Source organism: Camelus bactrianus, chromosome 3, assembly GCF_048773025.1.
Source record: "Camelus bactrianus isolate YW-2024 breed Bactrian camel chromosome 3, ASM4877302v1, whole genome shotgun sequence".
Taxonomy (NCBI): Eukaryota; Metazoa; Chordata; class Mammalia; order Artiodactyla; family Camelidae; genus Camelus; species Camelus bactrianus.
The window spans coordinates 114,915,276-114,937,192 of NC_133541.1; the positions used below are offsets into that span (position 1 = coordinate 114,915,276).

Sequence of the window (21,917 nt, forward strand, 5' to 3'; positions counted from 1 at the left end):
ATCGCTATCAAGTAGAAGCAAAAACACAAATAATTCAAGGACTGGTGCATATTTGGAGCCAGTATTATTTTCACCTTTTCCCTTCCTTTTCAAAACCTAAGTTTTATTTGCCGCCACATACAACAATCTAGCGGGCATTTCCCCCCCTTACCTAGCAGAAAGTAATGCACGTTGGGAGTTGGCTGTTTGTACCTGAAAGGGGCTGCTCTGCATTTCCATTAGCGTCTGGAATTCTTTTGTCAGGGTTTATAACTGGCTTTCTTATTAGCGTTCTGAGGGAAGATGGAACGGAGGCAGGAATGGACGGGTGTGGATTCAATTCGATACAATACTACAGTAATCTTGACTGCAGCTCTCATAATGAGATTTCCTTCCCTCTCCTGACGATCCTCAGTTTCCCCCTTGGATTGGGTAAAACGGGTAGAATTCTAAACTCCTGAAATTAAGAATGTTGGTGGCCTCTGGTGCCAGGTAGAGTTCTCAAGCCTTCAGTCCTCAAACTCCTCCTTTCAGGGCTCACTCGGAACACGACAAAGCCACACGAGCCGCAGGCACCGCTCAGACGAAGACGTCAGCGCATCTGGGGCAGCGCGCTCACCGCCGCCACCCCAGCTCCGACTCTGGCGGAACAATACGGGGACGTCACAGCGGCGCGCGCGCCCCGCTCAGAGCCCGCGAGCGGACGCATGCGCAGAACAAGGGAGGACCAGCAGCCGTCCAGAGATCGGAGGCCGCTGCACAAGCGGTCCCAAGGAAAGGCCTGGCTCCCTCGCGGCGGTGAGGTGGTCCTTAGCAGCGGCTATATAGCATTACTACCAGGAGAGAAACAAGGGAAGCACCCTTCCCCTACCTGCGCTCTTCGGTTTCAAAACCTAACTTCCGGTTCGTTAGCCGGTTCCGGTCTCCGCCTCTTACTTCCGGTCGCCTTTGGTTCCGCTGCGGCTGGTTCCTGCGTCCGCTGCCGCCGGTTCCGCCGCGATCCAGGTGAGGGGACGCGGGGCTTCCCGGCGCGCTGCCCGCGGAGAGGCCGTTGGCCTGGGGGATCGCAGCTTTGGTGTCCTCTCGACGCGGCCTCCACTACGGCCGGCCGGCCGGGCGGGCCAGGGGCTGCTTGTGGGCTCCCCGGCCGCGTCTGCCTTGGTCCGCCGCCCAGGCCTCCGGTCCCGGCCCGTTCATCGCCGGGGCCGCCGCCCTCCCATCCTGCCCCATAGCTTAGGAGGAGGGCTTCCTGGGCCTCAGTGGGTTTTGCGTCCCCGAACTTTATTCCTCCCTCTTTTGGGGTTTGTCCATCTCTCCCCCTCCCTGTTGAATGCATCCTGGCCTTCTCGGATTTGCGGCTCTATCTGCCCCCTGTGCTGTCCCGTACCAGTCACTTCCCGCAGCTCTCTCCGCACTCGGTCGCAGCTGCTACTTTGCTGTGTAGGAGTTGACAGTACTTCAACAATTACCTTTTACTAGGCATGTTAGAAAAAGTTAACCCTCACTCCTCAATTGCCAAGGTGTTAACTTTGCCGCGAATAGTTTCGAATTAACTAACTGCCTTTGCGACTTTTTAGTTGTGTGGTCTCGTGCAGGTTGTTTTGCTTCTTTTTCAACTTTCTAATCTGTATAATGAAGACGTTAGTAGTCGGTTTAGGATCGTGAAGATTAAATGAGATTTTTCAGTTAAGTTGTTGAGCATGTTGTTATTTTTCTGTCATCCGTATTTTTCTTTACAGTTTACAAAGTGCTGTCACGGCTGTTATCGCGCGCCTTAACACTATTCTTGTCAAGTAAACATTAACAGCCTCATCCTGAGGTGTAGAGATGGATGTATTGACTAGGCAAGTCACCTGTGGATGTTAGGTAGGAGAATTTACCCAAACAGCCGTTCTTGACCCTAGGTTCACTGTAAAGGTGTTCTCCTTGCTTACTTGTTTGGGATTGATTGCCACACCACCCGCAAGATCACTTTTCAGTTTATAAATCTGATGGGGTCAGGAGTGATACAGAACTTTAGACTTGTGTAAGAATGAAGGCTTAATGTGAAAACATGCAATGACTCATGCGTTTGCATTGTGTTGTTCCGTTGTTGTGAATGATGAATATTGAAGGAATGAGGGTCAGTAACTTTCAAAAACAGTGTTAAGGACTTTATGCATTAAAAATGTTTATGGTGTTTGTTTTGTTGTGCTTGGTCCTTTAGAGCAGTTGCCAACTTTGAATTCCCACTTGTGGCATAGGTGATGCTCAACGTTTGCATGCTGTTTTACTAAGAAAATAGAGCCCGTACCATCTGGCACATTTTCTTTTTTAAGGCTGAGAAAAATTGAAGAGCCTAGAGCTCTAGCTCTTAAACTTTAGCATGCCTCAGAGATCGGTGGGGAGATGGGGAAAGGGATTGTCAAAGTACAGATTGCTAGGTCTCTTCTCTCCAGACCCGATTATATTTCTAACAAGTTACCAAGTGGGGTCAGTGGTCTGGGGACCACACTTTGAGAACATTTGAGAGCCACCATGGCTTGTCCACCTTCACCTGGAGTTCAGCTGATCTCACTTAAAATGTTCTGCTCTGCCCAACACAACGTATTGTATTAGTGCTGGTTGCATTCCCAGCTCTTGTGCATTTCCATTTTTATTTCCATTTCTTACAGAAAAATATTTAAATGCTATTTCAGTTTGACTCAAAAGGCCCATTTAGCTTTTTACTAAGGATCATAACATTTGTTGGAGCAAGTGCTCTACAAACTGGAATACATTGCCCTAAAGTAACACACCTTCTTTAAAGTTTTATTTGTATACTGCTGTATTTATTTGTATACAACTAGAGCAGGTTGTAAACATAAGAGAATAAATGTAAGTGAATTTATGGTGCTCTTTTCTGATGGGCATATTGAGGACACCTTAAGTTTCCAAATTATGTTTGCATGTTAAGATTCAAAGTTTGCCTTCTTTCTTGCAATTGGTCTTAATTCGTGAAGAGTAAATCAGATGTTTTCTTAAATATGTGACAGCGTTGGGAAATACTAGTATTCTGAGATTAGAAAATCTAGTTCTCTGACCTGCATTTGCAAAAACTGGTAGAAAGCTTGATGGGGGAGGAGACCTAAGCTGCTGTATATAATCTTTGTGTGCTTTTATCTGTGCCTGTGGGTTTTGTATTTACTGATCTTTGGTGCCTTAACTCCTGTAGGTCCAATTCAAGAGAGACAGTTGTGTAGGGGAAGAAACATGAGATTTAGTTTCAAAAGACCTCTTTTGTTATAAGCTGTGTGCCCATAAGCAGATTATATAACCTGTCTGAACTCCTTTTTTCCTTAATTGTAGAAGAGGGGCAATTCTTATCAAATAAACTTGTTAAACGAGATTGCATAAAAACTGCCCAATGTGTTAAATATGAAACAAATAATGGCCATTTACTCTTTATTTAGTGCAGTGCCTGGAGCACTTCCGGTCGCCTTCGGTTCTGCTGCGGCTGGTTCCTGCGTCCGCTGCCGCCGGTTTTTAAAACAATTTATTTAACCAAGTATATACTTATATAGAACGTACTATGTGCCAGGTAGTATGTGACTTATAGAAATGAACTAATGTAATCCTCATGAGAACCCTAAGAAGTAGATAGTATTATCATTCATATTTTATAGACGAGGAAATCTTTGCACTCAGAGTCAACTAACTTCCCAAGGTTAAATAGCTAGTAAGTGGGAGAGATGAGATCTGAACCCAGGTAATCAGGCTCTCTCTAGAGCTTGTGCTCTTAACAACTCATTGTCCTACCTTGCAAATGGTAAATGAACATGGATGGTCCATCGTGGAGGAACTTGCCTGTAGCGTAAAGCTGACCAGAGAGGGAGGGATAGGTAGCGCATTTATTGCAGCTTTCCAGTTAAACAGGGAGAATCCGATAGAATATTAGGAAGTAGTAACTCTGAGCCAACACTTGGGAGGGTGGGGGAATTTTAACTTTTGAGTCCTAATAACTGTTGGCATTCTGATAACATTTCTGTAAGAAAATCCTCTTTCTCTGTTATCAAGTTGTAAAATATGGCTCAGACAACACAGTTTATAAAACTTAAAGTTATAGACTTAAATACATCTTTGATATATCTATTTTAACTTGTATCTGCCTTTCTTTCTAGGTATCTTTGTCTGAAGGAAAACTGCCTCATCATATGTTTCAAGGATGGCTCTTCCTATTATCGTAAAGTGGGGCGGACAAGAATATTCAGTGACCACGCTTTCAGAAGATGATACTGTGCTAGATCTCAAACAATTTCTCAAGACCCTTACAGGAGTGCTACCTGAACGCCAGAAGTTACTTGGACTCAAAGTCAAAGGTGATTCTCTCCTTACTTCAAAATTTTTGTATTGGTACATTTATATTAGCTATTATCTGTTCTCTTTAATAATTCTTTCCCCTTGGAGATTTCTTTGCTAGAGATATCTCTAGAATTGTTTTAGTGATACAAGTAAAAATACTTAAGGATACTTGAAAATACCACCACTATTAAGATTACTTTTGATTCCTCTGACAGTTGATGTTTGCTTGTTAAACCTTTGACACAGAAGTCCCAGGTAAACAGTGTAATTTCTAATATCTACCTTCTAGCACAGCCTTTGCATTACAGCTTGGGCCTTTTACTCCAAATTATCTTTTATATTTCAAAAGTAATGAGATTTAAAAATTGTGGGTAGTGTTCATATCCAGTTTAAAGGTACTTTTACAGTGTTTGTGTTTGTCATATCATTGAAGGGTGAGTTCTGAGTAGTAAATCTACAGTTATCTTAGGCACTCAATTTTCAAGACTTTTTGGAAAAAAAGTATCTTCATCTTGAACAACAAAATAAAACATGAATTAATTTTGTTTAGTTAGTTGAATTAAAAATGTTCCTCTAAGACGGAGTTGGGGGAAAAGACCCAACTTTGTATTAGTTGCTACTTCTTAGTTTGTTAGAAATTGCTAATCCAGCAGTAATAGTTGCTTAATTTAAGGGCAGAAAAACCTGCTATGGAATCTGTACCAAACCTTTTAATGTTAGGGTTTTGTATAATGGGATAGTGAAACCAGAACCTGAACTTTAGTGAGAAAACAGTCATTTGCTTGTATTGTAGGCAAACCTGCAGAAAATGATGTTAAGCTTGGAGCTCTCAAACTGAAACCAAATACTAAAATCATGATGATGGGAACTCGTGAGGAGAGCTTGGTAAATGTTTACTTTTGTTACCATTTGTCCCTTTGAAGATATTATGATTTATATTACACTATTACACTGTTGTATCATAGTTTTAATTGTAAAATTGTCAGTTTAGCAGTCAATGAAAAATAAAAGCTGCACAATGAATGTGGTATGAACTCAGCAGAAAGGAAATACTGGAGACCTTGTTAGAATACAGTTAGCTGTGAGTATAGTAGTAGTGCTAATGGTCAAATTTAACGTGGTAAATCTGCCCTCCCAACCTGTATAATGAGAAAGAAAATGTGGAAGTTTTCCCATAGTGTGTGCTTGCAAGACTCTTGGACTCAAATCGTACATCTCATTTGTTTTTTATGCTGTTCATGTAGTTGTCATGTTAAAGGTAGTATGGTAAAACAGAACTATTTTTCATCTTAATAGGAAGATGTCTTAGGTCCACCTCCTGACAATGATGATGTTGTCAACGACTTTGATATTGAAGATGAAGTAGTTGAAGTAGAAAATAGGTGAGTGCTTTTTACCATCAAAGGAAGTTTGTTGTGATGTGAGAAAAAGTGAATGTTTCATCTGTTTTTATTTTTCATTAGGGAAGAAAACCTATTGAAAATTTCCCGCCGAGTAAAAGAGTACAAAGTGGAAATTTTGAATCCTCCCAGGGAAGGGAAAAAGCTTTTGGTACTCGATGTGGATTATACACTATTTGGTAAGTCAGCTGAAACTGTGGTTCATCTTCTGTTACCCGCAACTTTTTTCCCTTTTATTTGTTTATTTTTTCCTTGCAATATCAAGTATTTTAAAGCTTTTCTTTTTATTATAAAAGTAAATCATTGTAAGTGAAAAAAAGAAGTCCTCTGTAATCCCAAGAGCCAGAGATGACCAGTCATTCTGTTACGTGTATCTTCCAGGGTGTTTGTACATGTATCCTTTTTATGTTTACTTAATGATATATTGAACATCTCAGTCATGTAATGTAATATTCATTGTGAGTCAAATATATATATTTTTTGGTCAGGCAGTATTCCATTTTATGGAGGCGTGATAATTTAATTAGGTCATTCCCTATTGATTAACATTTATGTTTTTATGAGGATTATTTAAAACTCATTTTTGATTTTTTTTTTGAGGTGGATAGTTAGGTTTTTATTTATTTATCCTTAATGGAGGTTCTGGGGATTGAACCCAGGACCTTGTGCATGCTAGGCATGCACTCTGCCACTGAGCTATACTCTTCCCTCCATTTTTGATATTTCATCCTTGGTTTTCTATTTGATTATGGTCAGGGCAGATTCTTGAATTTAAAATTTCCTACATTACAAAAAAAAGAAAGATGTTGATTTCATCCTCTAATATTGCCAAGAAATGATTACTTAACTCAATCCAAGAATGAATTCATTTACTTCTAATCCTAAACTTTGAGCACATGTCATAAGTTAGTGTATGGTTATTTCAAAATTTGGTTATTAAGTTAATTGGGCCTCTCGTTTTGGTGAAATGTGATTATATTTAGAAGGTGAATGGCTAAAAAGTGAATATAGTTGACCCCAGTTTGTTTTCCATATCCTAAAATAACATCTGTGCTTTAGAGATCAGATGAGAAAAAATTTACAGTTTATTATGTAAGCCTGAATTCTGGGTGTTGCCCTTTGCAAATTGAATGGAATTGATCAATTAAAATTGGATTGCGAGGATACTGATTGTGTGCTTTGAAGACATCTCTTTGTCAGCCAATGTAATTTAGTCTGAAGGAGTTTGTATTTGAGTGTTTATAATACATTTCAAAAGTTTAATTGATATTAGGTACTTGTCCATGATAATAAACTAATAATCACCTGTAACTGATTTCTTTTAGACCATAGGTCTTGTGCAGAGACTGGGGTAGAATTAATGCGACCATATCTTCATGAATTCCTAACATCTGCATATGAGGATTATGACATTGTTATTTGGTGTAAGCTGTATTTCTTGTTTAGATTTCCATGAAAATAAGGTTGTTCCTTATATTATTCTGTTGTATAAAATAACTTACATTTTATATTGAGAAAATTTTTGATGAAGCATGTTTGACTTTCCTGCATCACTATATAAACTTATGATATATTTGACAGGTACCACTGAAATAGTTAAATAGGAAGAGAGTCGATTATGGTGTCAAAAAAAAAAAGTCCTTATTTACACAAGACCCCTCCTTGATTAGGAACGTTTGTTTCTGATCTTTACTGCAGAATCTTTGATGGTTTGGTATACAGTTTCTTTCTCCTTTCCCCATCACTCTAGTCTCAAAACACTTGGAGAAAGATATATGTAAAGAAAAATACAGTGATGTAGTTGTTCAGAAATAAAGGCCACATGAACTTACTTAAGGAAAATTAATAAATGGGCTAAAGCAGTGTTATTCAATGGTCTACTAGGAATGGATAGATTTGTGATGAGTTTCCTCCAGAAAGTAAATTTACTACATTACTGAGTGTACTGTTTAGTTCAAGTGACTTTTTTTTTTTTTTTTTTTTTTTTTGTGGCAAGACTTTCTTGAAAAGGGAGGGAGTGTATGGATTCACATCTCACCTTCCCACAGACATTTAAAGTTGTCTCTTGGCAGTGTCACAAGCAGAAAAGAGCTTTCTTGATAGTGAATTAAATAAAACCCCCCAATTAAAGATGGTACATTTAATTGTCCTAGGTTTTTTATGAGAGACCACATAGTTATTCTGTAGTCTGTACATTTCCTTTGTATTTTCTCTTACAATCAGAGTATCTCAGTTTAGTGTTAATATGAGTTCACAGTCATTAAAATTAAATACATAGTTAGATACATAATTTTCTGGTTTTTAAGATACAGAGAAGAAAGCTTGGGAAACAATTTTTTGTTCCTCAATTCTGACACCTGAGAAAAAAATTTATTTCCTAAATGTTATTAGAGTGGACTTAGGAACTTAGAGAATGTTTTACACTCATACGTTTAAAATAAGTTATTTTTGTAGATTATATTATTTCATGGTAGTTCATTGAAATGGGCACCTCATTTTGGAGCTGTAGAGACTAGGGTTTTAATTGTGGCTCTGTACTTGCTATGTGACACTGGGCTGGTCAGTTAATCTCTCTGAACCTTAGCTTCCTGATCTGAGAAATGAAGATCAGTGAACCTGTATCACAGAGTAGTGGTAAGAATAAAAGTATCAGTGTAACAACTCGTACCATGTCTGACATGTAACAGTTACTTATTAATTAGTAACCCTTTTCATTAAATGAGTCTTTCTGTTTTTCATCTGGGAATTATAGACCCAAAATATATACTGAATTAAAAAAATTGTTTTCACCTATGTCATGATTGTTGTCACTGTAGACATATCACTTTCTACAATTTTAGTTAAACTGACTAGTTTTGCATATTATAAGGTGATTCTTTTGGTTTTTGTGTGCATGCTGAAGATTTTTATTTTGAGAACTCAGGTACCTCTTTTGCCCTTAAAAAATAACACACACACACACACATATACACACTTCAAATAAGTGAACTTTTTCCCTTTTTAAACATTTTACTTTGGAATACCTATATAGTTTAGTCCAGTAAGTTGAGACAAGTAGGGCACATAAAGCTGAAGGTTGAATTTTTTTTTTAACATTTTTTATTGATTTATAATCATTTTACAATGTTGTGTCAAATTCCAGTGTTCAGCACAATTTTTCAGTTATTCATGGACATATACACACTCATTGTCACATTTTTTTCTCTGTGAGTTATCATAACATTTTGTGTATATTTCCCTGTGCTATACAGTGTAGTCTATTCTGCAATTTTGAAATCCCAGTCTATCCCTTCCCTGAAGGTTGAATTTTAATATCAGTGATCTCAAATCTGGTTGGTGTCTGATGGTGAGCAGGTACATAACATAGAATTTATGAATTTGGGTGTCTCAGACTTCTTGTTAAAAGCTGCAGGACTCAATGAGCACTAAGTTTGCTGAGCCTGACACAGTGCTAATTTTCATTGGACTTCAACATAAACTTTTGACACATAACATTAATCTACTTATATTGGTGTATATACCTGTGCATCGCCTGCTAGTAGGAACATGGAAGAAAATGGAGATCAAGCACCCTAAATTCAAGCTGAGAACTGATAGAGGATAGTATGAGAGCTGTTTTTAAAGAAGTGTTTAGGTCTTGATTTGTGAATTTCCTAGATTCAGAGTTCTTTAGAGCATTGGTTACCTGTATCTTTTAGATAAAATTGTTTACACTTTCTTGTCTTAAAGACACACTAAAATAAGTTTATTTTTATAAATAGTTAAAAGAAAATTACCGTAAGTATGCTAGGGATTATTTGTGATGCATTTGAACTTTTAGTCTTGCTTAGAAAACTAATTTATACAGAAGAAAGACTTTAAAAATGAAATTCAAGCTTTTCATATGTATTGTGTTATCATTCCTCATGTTTTAGCTGCAACAAATATGAAGTGGATTGAAGCTAAAATGAAAGTAAGTGTTAGAAAACGATCGTTTAAGATTGTTTTGAAACTCCATTTGTCTTTTTAGAAAGTTCCGAAGTGAATTAATTTCATTGTCACTGGAGGGCATTCAGTAGAGAAATAGATGCCAGTATCAGGAGTTAGAGATGTGTTTAAAGTCTGTTTAATGGTGGTTTGCATTGAATACCTTTTTTTCAAGAAAAAGTACAGCAAAGCTCCCTCTCCTCTTCCCCCCATCTTATGATAATGCTTGCTCTTCCCTGGTCTGTGTACTTAAAGGAGTGATGCTCTTCTAAAATAGTAAATTAGAAAGTAACCTGTTTCTAATTTACTGTCTTTGGACTATCATTTATTGACTTAGCTAAGTAAAACTAAAATACTTGCTAGTTGTTGAGCAAGATGTGATAGCCAGGGGGTAAAAAGTTGGCATTATGGGAAATTGTAGCTGGATTATTCATAAAGCTTGGAAGTTTCCACGTTTTTATATTTTAACCACATGAATGTTTGTATTTATAGGAGCTGGGAGTGAGCACAAATGCGAATTATAAGATTACCTTCATGTTGGACAGTGCCGCTATGATAACAGTGCATACTCCAAGGAGAGGATTGATAGATGTAAGAAGTCATTTTATTTTTATTTAAAGGCTTGTTTGTTCTCTAGTGTGCTTTTTTGTGTTTATATTGATGGAATAAACTACAGAAAGAGTTCAGAAATACATCTGAGTGGATAGTAAAGTACCAATTGAGTTTTGACATAGGAAGATTGTATTTTAGGGGAATAGATTTGAATTTTAATGATAAAATTAAGGGTCTTGAGGATGGACTGTCAAGAAATGTCATGGTTAATTGTCCCATGATAACAGCACAGTGTTGATAAGACAGAGTAGGTAAGAAAAAATACTGAATGTCATCAAGGAAGATACTAGAAACAGACCAGAACATTCTTGCCTTGCACTATATAAAACTGATAAATAAAAGCAGATAATACCTCGTGATGCATGTGTTTGGGGTGACGTTATGTGAAGCCCTGGATAGGAGCAACAAGAACCATCAGAAAGGAATTGGGCTAAAAAGGTTAAGGTTTTTTGCCTTGTTTTCTTGTCAAGTAACTAGTCATATTGTGAACCTCTGCTGTCTGTAAGGCCCTGTGATGGGCACTGCTGGGAATAAAGGGATGAGGAGACATGGCTCATGCCTTTTGGAAGTACAGAAACTAACAGGACTTGGGGAGGACTTTGCAAACTAGGAGAGCGTAGGGGAGACAGCATAAAAGTTGTCAAAGTCATAAATAGAATTGTTTAAGTGCATGGGGATTTTTCAATAAAAATACTGTATACATCAGGGGAAAAATATAATTTATTACCTACTAAAGTGGTACATTTTGTAGAATTTAAACAGTGAAAAGAAGTTTGGGAAATGTTAAACATAGCAGTGTTTATAATAATGAAAAAGAAATAAAAATAAAATCTCAATAAACAAATCCCTACAAGAGTAGGAAATTGGATGTATAAATTTTTGTTCATCCACTTAATGGAATGCAGCTGATTATTTGATGTAGAAGAATATATAGTGCTTTAAATATTTTTTCATGATACACTATGAAAGTAAAAGAAGTATTTTAGTAGTACTTGCAAACTTAGAAAATAGTTTTTAACCTTTGTTTGGTTCAGGGTTTCCTTTAGCTTAACAAAAGATCTGTGAACTCTTTGAGGCTGCTGTTTATCAGAAAGACTGGAGGCAAATATACCAGAATATCTAATTGGCAATCTTTGGTACTAAGCGAATTATAGGTAATTAAAACTTTTCCTTTGTGTTTTTCTGTGTTTTTAGATTTTTCTACTGTCAACAATATTACTTCTCTAATTGAGAACAAAAGTAGTTCATGTTTGGGGGAACATATGGTGCTTGACCTGATTTCAGAATGACAGCACTATTTAAGAGGATGTAGGATTTCTAACCCTGTGCGTTATAAATCTCTTGTCATATTTCTTGAGGCTTTTTCTTAGTTAAGAAAAGCAAGAATCTGGCTTATTTTGTCAGTTTCTATATATTTGTCTTCAAATATTTGGGCAGTTTGTTTCAGTAGTAAACAAATACTGCAAACAAATTCAGCAAATCAAATTTTAGTAAAATTAAAGTATTTCTGTAACATTTTTTCTAGTAGTGAGGACACTAAGAAGAAAAAAGATGGCTTTCTTCTTATTAAAATAAATTATAGAAGGAGAAAAAGAAGAAAACCTTTTCAGTGATAACCCTTGTCACCATTTACTTACTACCATTTAATCTCATATAATTATTATTAGCATATACTCTCATATTACCACATATGAGACTTCTGCCTTCAGCAAAAAGTACTTTTTCTTCTAAAAGTATTTTTTAAAGATTTTCTGAATTTGTCAAATATATTCATGTGATTCAAAAATAAAGTATCTACTGGAAAGTTCCTCCCACCTGGGCCCTGCAAGCACTCAACTCTCCTTCCTACAGGCAATCACTGTTAATTCTTCTGTGGTCTTACAGAGAATTTATACAAGTATCAACAGACATAAATATGTGAGGAATTACCTTTTTGAAGGCTCATCCTGAGAATTCAGAAATAAAAGCAAGAATTTATAAATTATGGTGCTTTTGAAATTAAGCAAATGCCCTCAAAGTTATGCACCCATGCCACTGAATTAAAGAGAAAGTCAATTTTTCCTCTACAAAATATTTAAATTTTGTAATAAAAGAGCCAGATACATTGTCACTAAGGTTTTCTAGTTTTGAAAACAGACCCCATGTGAAACCTCGAGATCTGAGGAGACATGTAATTGCTCAGCAGATATCTAAACAATTACTAGGTTCTTACTTGTTAAATTAAATAATTACTCTTGTCCTTTTTTTGACCCCAAATCTTCGTGTTAAAATTCTGGGAAGTCTTACGATGGGCTTAGCCCAGTTAGACATGACAGACCTTTCAGCAGCTGACATCTGGAGGTACATTGTGCTTTAAAGTGTGTTTTGCATCTCGGTTCTGGGCTGTTCACACAGCCAGTCGTCCCTGTCCCACAGGAAAGGAGCTCTCTGGCATAGTTCTGCAGGGTATTTTGCAGTATTTCCACTTTTAAGAAAAGGATGAACTAGTGACAAAATTTGAGTTAAATCTCAACTTTTATTCTAAGGTAAAGCCTCTTGGTGTTATATGGGGAAAGTTTTCGGAGTTTTACAGCAAGAAAAACACCATTATGTTTGATGACATAGGAAGAAATTTCCTAATGAACCCGCAGAATGGACTAAAGGTAAGACATGATTTTACTTGCTATGCATATGTAACCTGGAATCTGCAGCAGAACTTCAGCACTATTGCATTTCATAAATGTTTGGAAGTAGTGTATTATTATAGCAAGAAAAGCTTAAGTATTTAGAAAAATTCGTGTAAAATTGAATATTCTCCCTTTTGCATTGATGTCTCCTTAGTTAGCCAGCTCATCCAGATGTTTTATTTTTAGTTGGCTTCGTGCAGCAACGTGAGCTTAATGTCACTGACTTTTAGCATCAGAAGTGAAGGCCTGAGACATTCTATTAGGGGTACAAATCTTGAAATTTCTGATATTCTAGTTAGCTGGAAAGCTGTCAGTATTTTATTCCTTTTTAAACTGAAACTAAGAAAAAGTTTTTAAATATTTCTACAGTGTAAGTGGAGCACTTAGAAATTTAAAATGCTGGAGCTTGAAGGAACCTCAGTCATTTTGTCTACTTTTTAAATTTTATAGAAGCAGTCTGAGGCTCAGGAAGTTCATGACTTGCCCGCGATCATGTATATGACTGGTTAATGACGGGATCTGAGTAAGCCTAAGTAACTCGGTCCCTAGGCCAGCGGTGCTCTTAGCATGACGCCACGTGTGGTCTGACACAGGCATAATGGTGACATTTAATCCTGGTAGCAGGATAAAATGGGTAAGAGAGAAATTTGAAACTTAAGTTTTCTGGCACGTGTGGTTGCCTGTGTGTCAGTACAATGTGAAAATGGGAAAGAGAGCTCTGTATGATGGCTCTAGTGCAAATAGAGTCTCCTTTTGAAGTGGAAATCCTGACACAGAGATATTTTTAATCTCAGTCTTCAACTTTTCCACAAGCTGAGTTCTTGGTAATTTTAAAAGACAAGAGAGAAAAACCTGAAGAATATACACTTTTGAAGCTTTCCTTACAGACTGTTGATGCGGTGTTTAGTGTACAGCGAGGATACGTTAGGAGCAGAATAGTGATCTCGGTAGTGAACTGCCATAAATATAAACACTGTTGATTTGGAAGAAAAGTACTTGGGGTAGATTGGAGGTTATGTTACCCTTTAAAAATGGTTTCTGTTTGAGGCTTTAGGAGAAGTGTTTTTCCTGTGTGTAGTTTACCAAGTATAACGTACAAAAATATGTTCTTCAGTCTTGAGAAAAGAGTCTTTGGATCTAAGGCGAATTCTGTATGAAACTAATGGTTATTATTTGTATTGGCAAGGAAGTAAAGTCATGATATTCAAGGAATGATTAAAAAGTTTTGAATTGATGATTTGATATTTGTATATATTGTGAGATGGTCACCACAATGTCTGGTTAACATCTGTCACCATAAATAGTTACAATATATTTTCTTATGATGAGAACTTTTAAGATCTACTTCCTTAGCAACTTCCAAATATGCAATATGATATTGTTAACTATAGTCGCCATACCGTACCTGACATCCCCATGACTTATTAATTTTGTAACTGGAGGTTTGTACCTTCACCCGTTTCTCCCACTCGCTTCTGGGAACCAACAATCTGTTCTTTCTATTCTCTGTATATATGAGCTTGGAGCTTGGTTTTGTGGGGGTTTTTGTTGTTGTTTTTAAGATTTCACATATAAGTGAGACGGAGAATGATTTTTGAGAAGAGCTTTAACTTAAAAAAATTATTAGATTCATGTGTGGTTTTAGAAGAAACATTATTTTTCCAGCCAACATTTTTTTGAACCAGAGTACTCAGTGTAATCACTGAAGGAATTCATAAAAATACATGTCTCCATCTCCAAAAACTCTAATCCAAGATAGGTATTTTTAAGCATTCTACAAGTAATCTCTTGCATGGCTCCTTTTGAAAACCTCTTTTAAGAAGGTAGTAATTAATGATCTCCCCACATTGACATAGAAGTGATTTTAAAATTGAGAAATATTCTTAAATTCTGTTATGTTATCACAGTTTCATAATGCTCTTGGTAGAAATCTCAGATTTCACAGAGAGCTGGAAGATTTAAGACTTTATTTTTAAAGTATAACTTCTATAATAGCTTGCTAATCTTAAGATTTGAAATATAATATAAGAGGCATTGTCAATTAGGAACATGGTCACTGAACTAAAGGAACTTGATGGATAAATCAGTAGTTACTCTGAAAACTTCACTTTTATTATCTGTATACGGAAATGGTGATATAAGAGAATGCAGATAATCTAAACATTCTTAAATTCCTAAAAATGTTTCTTTCATATGAGACAGCAGTGGAAATTTATGTTGCTTGCCCTGCTAGTGAGCACTTAGATCATTCTTGAAGATTGATTCAGTAAGCGGTGATTATCCTGGAATAAGTGAAGCCAGTTAGGTGATTTTTTTCCTCTTATTTAGTTTAACTTTTAGATCCAGAATCATTGGGCTATTTTAGTTTTGTTGTTTAATAGTGTTTAAGACCCAGTGTTCAGAAAGTAAAAGTAAGTTAGCAGGCCTTGGGTTGAAAATCTTATTTACCAGCCTCTGACTCTGCACTTTCTCTTTCAATCTGAATCTCTTCCTGTTTTTACACTTGGAATCACTTTGGTACATTGTATATTAATAGTTTAAAGGTTGCCTTTATAACCTTTAACGGAATGGAGGACTACTCTCATCAAACATTGCAGGCTTGCCCTGGATTGTGTGGAAACTCACTTCACTGCATCGTGGTAGTGTGCCTGTGTACCCCTAGCTGCAGGGCTCAAGCAGAGAATCTTCTCGATCTCCCACACTCACTGCTGCTGCTGTGAAACGGCTCCGCCCGCTCTGCCTGATTGTAAGCAGGACCCCCTACCAGTGCTTGCTCCGTGCAGATTCTTACTGGTGGCCTCCGAGCTGCTGCGGGAGCCCAGCTGACTGACAGCTGTGGAGGTCCCTGGCCCTAAGCTGTTCTGGTGCGAGTAGAACTTAGGGGAAGATTCTCTTCTGTCCATTTCAAGCTGGTGGTGTGTTTTTCCAACAGTGAAGTATATAAAAAATATTTAAAACCTTCTCTACTCTTAATGGATACGGTATCCACTCCTATGGGTTCATTGTTCTCAACGAGTGACAGTGATTAAATGCCATCTGTTTTTAAATGTCACTATGTGAAATTGATGACCAGTTTGCCTCCCAGTCACAATAAAATGCATTAATACTTTACTAAAATGACTTATTCAGTCCTTACAGGAGTTTGTGTGACTTTTAAAAAAATATGCTTTTATAATGGAAACATTCAAACAGAAACAGAACTGCATAGAATTGTATAAACTAACCCCCATGAATGCATCGTCTGCTTTAAACAACTTTTTAATTCATAGTTGTGTGCCTTATACCTTATCTACTTCCCTCTCTGACATATTGAAGCAAATCCCAGACATCATTTCATCTAAAATTAGTTAAAAGTTTTTGAAATGGTATCTTGAGTTGTATATAGATGAGCTAATGTCTTTTAAAAAGCAGAGCTCTTTATTGGAACTGTAACATAAAGTGCATAAAATGTATAGTCTAACAAATTGTTTTAAGAGAACACATGTAACTACCGTCCCAGTCAAGATATAAAATCCCTTACTAATTACAGCTCTCCACCCTGCCCACCATCCTGACTCTTATGCCTTTGAAATAAATGCTTTTTATTATAAAATATATCAACCTTAAGAATTTGGAAAATATGACTACTTTTTATGGGAAAACTCTCATATAATTAAAAAATATTTTTATGGAGGCTTTAGTGATAAAAATGCTTATGATAAAATGTGAGAGGAAGCGTTACACAAATGTATAATATCTTAACTATATAAAAATTTCATAGAAATATACTCCCCTGTAGCTCAAGCTTAGATTTGGGTTAACTTTTTATGAATGAAGTGATACGAATGAGATTATTTAACTGGTAAGGAGCAACTGGATTATTCAAAGGAGGGGAAGTCTAAGCAGCTTTGCGAAGTGGAGAAGCATGTAGGGTTCAAGTGCCGTAAGAGCTGGTGCTGTCGGGTCCAGACTGAAAAGATAACATAAGGGAAATCAGGTGGAAGAGCTCTTAGCTCGGACCTTAAACACGCCATGACTGTCAGTGAGATCATTTAAACATAATTATTAGTATTGCCGTCCATGGTGATGTTGTCACCTCATTAACGCTGATTTAAATGACAGAGTAGTGTGGGTTTGTACTAGTTTTCTTACTCCAGTGTGAAGTGTTGAATGATGTTTGTTTTTTGAATAGATAAGACCTTTTATGAAAGCCCACCTAAATCGAGATAAAGACAAAGAACTTTTAAAATTAACCCAGTACCTCAAGGAAATAGCCAAATTAGATGACTTTTTGGACCTAAATCACAAGTATTGGGAAAGGTAAGTGCTAATTGCTTATTCATTTTGTCTTTACATTGATGAGTAAAATTGTCTGGCAACCCTGGTATACACTTAAGTCTTACTTTTTATTTAAAATTCTTAAACTATTTTCTAATCCAGTGACATCTCTGAAAGTATTTTTCCCTTTATCTTAACGTCTTACTTGTTCATAAACCCACATCTCTTAAGATCTTTAATACTTCTCTAGTAGAGAGGACTTTAGAGATTAGTGCATGTTTGTGATGTTACCTGTTAATTATTCTGTGACATTAAATAAGTTACTCTTGTATAAATCATATGGGAATGTAACCCCTGTTCTCATACTGTAAAATCATGTCAGGATAAAATAAAATATACTAAAAAGTTTTCTGTTAAAAATTAAAAATAACTTCTCTGTAGCAGAAAAACTAGAAAATTTATTCTCTAGAAAAACAGTTACTTAATGATTTTTCTTTCCCCAATGACCACTATTACCAGCTTGGTGTATAGTTTCCTAGTCTTTTTTCTGAGCACAAATCTACATATGGATTGCATATCAACGTCAAGGTTTTGAGGCAGGAAAAAAACCTCTGGGGAAGTAGACAAGATTATTATGTATTGCAAGTGCTTTTTCAGAATTAGATCTTTAAAGATCTGATTCCAGTAATACAGCAACAAAAGAAACTTTATGAAACACAGTAACACTTGGACTTTTCAAATTACACTTTTGACTTTTCAGGTCACTCTTACATATACTTCTTATTATAACCCTATTAGGCAGGCGGTTTTATCCCCATCTCCAACTTGTGGATGGTGTAACTAAATAGTAGAGATAATACATGCCACAGTGTGCGCAAGTTTCAGCTTCAAAACTTGTCCAGCTCTCCTGATTTTAAGAACTCTTTCCCCGCCCGCATTGCTCTGAGTGTAGTAATTCATAAATGTCAGAAATAGAGATATAAAATTTTAATTTATTTGTAGACTCCTATAAAATAATGTGAAGAAAAATGTGTTTGTTTAGTAGATTAATGTCTTTGCATCTTTACACTCTTGATCAGAATTCTTTAGCAGCTTTGGCTCATTATCTTTATGCAAGGAGATCTTTAAATGGAATTTGAAGTGTTTCTGGAAATTACAGTACTAGTTAATGTTTCTCTCTTGAAAGTAAGGCAGTAGGAGTGATAGAGTGCAGCCTCCCAGCCTTGTTGTCAGTCTGAGCTCTGCCACTTTCTAGCTGTGTGAACCTGGGCAAATCGCTTAACCTCTTTGTGACTACAAAGTGAAAATAAGTTCTCACAGAAAGCTTCTCATAGATCAGTTGTGAGGACTGAATGAGTTAAAATGTGTACTTAGAACAGTACTTGGCACAAAAATGTCAACACGTGTTACAAGCATTATTAACAGTTAATACTTACCTTGAAAAGTTTTGTTATTAAGCAACTTTGGGGAGAAGCGTTAGATTGTTAACTTGAATTCTGTGTGATACAGCTTAGATTATTTTATTTCTTGCAGGTATCTCTCAAAGAAGCAAGGACAGTAGTTACAAGCTATGCTGGCAGTTATTGAAGATACTTGAGATCGTGAACTCCTTGCTCTTACGCTAGAGATATTACGGTAGTGCTGGACACTGCAGCAAATACCAGACTGCTTATACTTGGTCTTCCAGTTTTTTGTAAATTTAATTTTATATTTTTGAAGATCATAGCAATACCCTTAAAAAAAAAAAAAACAAGCCAAACCTCTCCCCACCCCATATGAATATTCTGTAACTCTTGAAAAATATTTTCTTCGGCATAGAGTACTGAGTTTCCCCCGGCCCCACACACAAAAAAGCAGTGGACAAAAATGTATACTTAACAATGTCATCTTGTGACTTTAGAAACAAGTATGTCTTGTGTTTTTGTCTCATTGTCTTCTTGTTTAAGCCCAAACCCATCTTGAAACTACTGTTTTTCTCTTAAAACCAAAAAAAAAAAAGTTTTTAGTAAGGAACCTAGTTTGGTATGCTTAAAATCACCCAGAGTTTTTTGTTTTTTTTTTTAATTTCTTTGTCATAGACACAGTTTCTCTTCTTACTGCACTATATACATCTGTAAATTCTGAGCTGTCTCAGCTTGGTCTCTATGTGTGACAGTGTTCTTTGATGAGGAAAACTGGAAAACATCTGCTATGGTACAGATGTGCCACAGTGTGCCAAATAGAAAACATAAGACTGAAGGATGAAGCTGAGGAACAAGAGAGTGTTTTGGGGTGGCTGAGTCGAAGCACTTCTGCCTGAAACCGTTGTCATGAAAGCAGTAAAGGCGGTACATTTTAAAACGGGACGCATCACTGGTTCAGCCCTGAAAAGCACGAACAAAAAGTTTTTGTTCTGTTCCAGCTCTGTCTTGTCTAAGTGCAAGCACTGTGTTTCAGTGAAAATATCTAGCCAAAAGACTAAAAAAAACTTAATTTGCAATGCTTCTGCCTGCAGGTATGTAACGTGACCACTGTTCTGTGTTGACAGTATTGCTTTATACAGCTCTTGTGTTTGAAAGGACTTCCTTTCAAATAAACATGGTGTATATTGTTCTTACGGGACTAATTCTGTGGTGTAAATAATAAACTCCTTTTCTTAAAATATTGGTTATCTTCTCTCTATTACCCCCAAATATCTTGCCTCTTCATTGAATCACAAAACAAACACTAGGTTCTGGCAGGGGCCTCTTGAAAAAAATTAAATGTGTATGGTTTTAAAAGTGTTTATATCACCATTCCTGCATTTGGAATTGGTTTGCGCAGTGAATTAGGTATGTTAAGCTACTCAGTTCTAATAAGCACCATGTTTTCAGAAAGATAGACTGTTTTCTTTGTGACAGGTTATTATAAAGATACACAGTGTGGAAGATTTTTTTGCAAACCCTTAGTTAAAATGATTCAATGAAGTCATCTTAATTACAAAGCTAAGTTTAAATATTTGAGGATGGAATAGGATTTTTTTGGAGCATTTCATGGGCACGTTTCCCCAGTATAAAGAGCAGCTTATTACTCCAAGGTAGGCATGGATTTAAGAAAACTGAACACGTAAAACTATATAGGTCAATGAAAAGCAGTCATTTTCTAAATCAATATAAATTAAAATGCAAAAATTAGCAAGCCTCAGGAAGGAAAGCAAAGTAGGTTTTTTAAAAAACATTTCCTGCCATTAGGTGGTGCCCAAACCAGTTTATGGGCGGGTACGCTAAATTAAGCACTCCTGGGAGTACACTGTTATTGTCAGCTCATTGCTTATGTGATTAATACGTTTATAGGGTCTGGGAGTGTCTGTCTTCTGCATCGTGATTTGTTGAACAGATCTATACATTTCTGCGTGGCATATCCGGCAGAACCAGATGACTTAATTCAGATGCATATTCTACTGAAACAGCAGATTCACTTTATGATATTTATGTTCCAAACTTCCAAACAATTAGTTCCTCATAAAGTACATGTAATCTAAAAACTGCAGAGCATCATTAAATCTTTGATGTAGAGGGTGGGAAGGGATAGATTGGGATTTCAAAATGTAGAATAGATAAACAAGATTATACTGTATAGCACAGGGAAATACAAGATTTTACGGTGGCTCACAGAAAAAAAATGTGACAATATATATATGTTCATGTATAATTGAAAAATTGTGCTCTACACTGGAATTTGACACCACATTGTAAAATGATTATAAATCAATAAAAAATGTTTAAAAAATTAACAAAAAAAATCTTTGATGTAGAGGGCAGTTTGAGATCTAGTAGCCCCTGAAGTCCTTTATGAAAGTCAGTTACTGGATTAATGATACCTGGAGGAATATTTCAGTTTTAAAGGCAAAACTGTTCCACCTGGATAATTTGAGACAATCTCATAGTCACAGGTTCTGAGCACTAGGGTGTGGACATCTTTCGGGGGCCATTACTTTGCCTACCACAGATGCTCCCCTTCAGCTGGGTTCTGGGTCCCTTCCCTGTGCTCCTGTGCAGGCACCATTGGTTGCCTAACCAGTAACTAATTCCCACTCTCCGCTCCTTCCCCACTGTCACATCCTGACTCCCACTTTAGAGGGTGAAAATGCCAGACTTTTGCCTTCCCAGCCTCCCTTGTATGTAGGGCATGGACGCATTTGCCAGAGGACACTGGGAAAGATTGTCTTCTCTGATTAAAAAAAAAAAAAACTTGGAGAACTGCCCTTCCGACCTTCAGGCACGGTGGTGCGAGGACACGATGTGGGGAGCCCAGCAGCCATCTCGAGGGGTGTACGTGAGGACAAAAGCAGCACTCCGGAGCGAGCAGAGAGGGTTGAGAAGAGTCTGGGCTCTTGATGACATCACTGCGTTGCTGAGTTACATCCCACTACACCTCACCTGCAGGCGTCTTGTCAGGTTGTCCTTGCTGGACCTTATCGCTCAAGCTGCTTTTCATTGGGTCTCTCTTAACTTGCAGCCTGAAGCGTCCTAATTGGAAGCTCCATAGAGCCCTTTCCCTCACTTGTGCTAACACCACACTGTAGCGTTATTGTCTGTGGCCTTGTCTTCAGCCCTCTTTGAGGCTGTAGGATCTCGGAGGGCAGTCGACCTGCCCACCTTGCTCATGTCCTCCCTCCTGCATCTATGTACCTGGCACAGTAAACACTTAACAATTATTGGCTGAATGAATGAACGAGTGAAAAACCTCCCTCCCCTTC

The 21,917-nt window shown here is 37.1% G+C and overlaps 1 protein-coding gene across 3 annotated transcripts; it reads left to right on the forward strand.

The window, feature by feature from the left end:
• Positions 1–691: 691 nt before the first annotated feature.
• On the forward strand, positions 692–19,841 carry UBLCP1 (ubiquitin like domain containing CTD phosphatase 1). 3 transcript variants are annotated; one of them, XM_010950313.3, is made up of 11 exons: positions 692–984; positions 4,119–4,316; positions 5,093–5,184; positions 5,596–5,681; positions 5,763–5,878; positions 7,025–7,123; positions 9,614–9,651; positions 10,158–10,256; positions 12,803–12,919; positions 15,541–15,689; positions 17,115–17,245. In XM_010950313.3, the coding sequence occupies exons 2-10, from the start codon at positions 4,163–4,165 to the stop codon at positions 15,661–15,663; spliced, it is 924 nt and encodes a 307-aa protein (XP_010948615.1). In that variant the 5' UTR covers positions 692–984; positions 4,119–4,162; the 3' UTR covers positions 15,664–15,689; positions 17,115–17,245. The 3 variants fall into 3 exon arrangements, with proteins under 3 accessions (XP_010948615.1, XP_045369062.1, XP_010948614.1); XM_010950312.3 differs by lacking the exon at positions 15,541–15,689 and adding an exon at positions 18,734–19,841 and having other exon boundaries at positions 696–984; positions 17,115–17,242; XM_045513106.2 differs by lacking the exons at positions 7,025–7,123; positions 15,541–15,689 and adding an exon at positions 18,734–19,841 and having other exon boundaries at positions 694–984; positions 17,115–17,242.
• The last annotated feature ends 2,076 nt before the right edge of the window (positions 19,842–21,917 follow it).

What these genes read in the sequence shown, in the direction of transcription:
- UBLCP1 (XM_010950312.3), top strand. Translation starts at nt 4,163, where the DNA reads ATGGCTCTTCCTATTATCGTAAAGTGGGGCGGACAAGAATATTCAGTG. An exon ending in GTAGTTGAAGTAGAAAATAG is followed by an intron (nt 5,682 to 5,762) that starts GTGAGTGCTTTT and finishes ATTTTTCATTAG; the next exon opens with GGAAGAAAACCTATTGAAAA. An exon ending in GGATTGAAGCTAAAATGAAA is followed by an intron (nt 9,652 to 10,157) that starts GTAAGTGTTAGA and finishes TTGTATTTATAG; the next exon opens with GAGCTGGGAGTGAGCACAAA.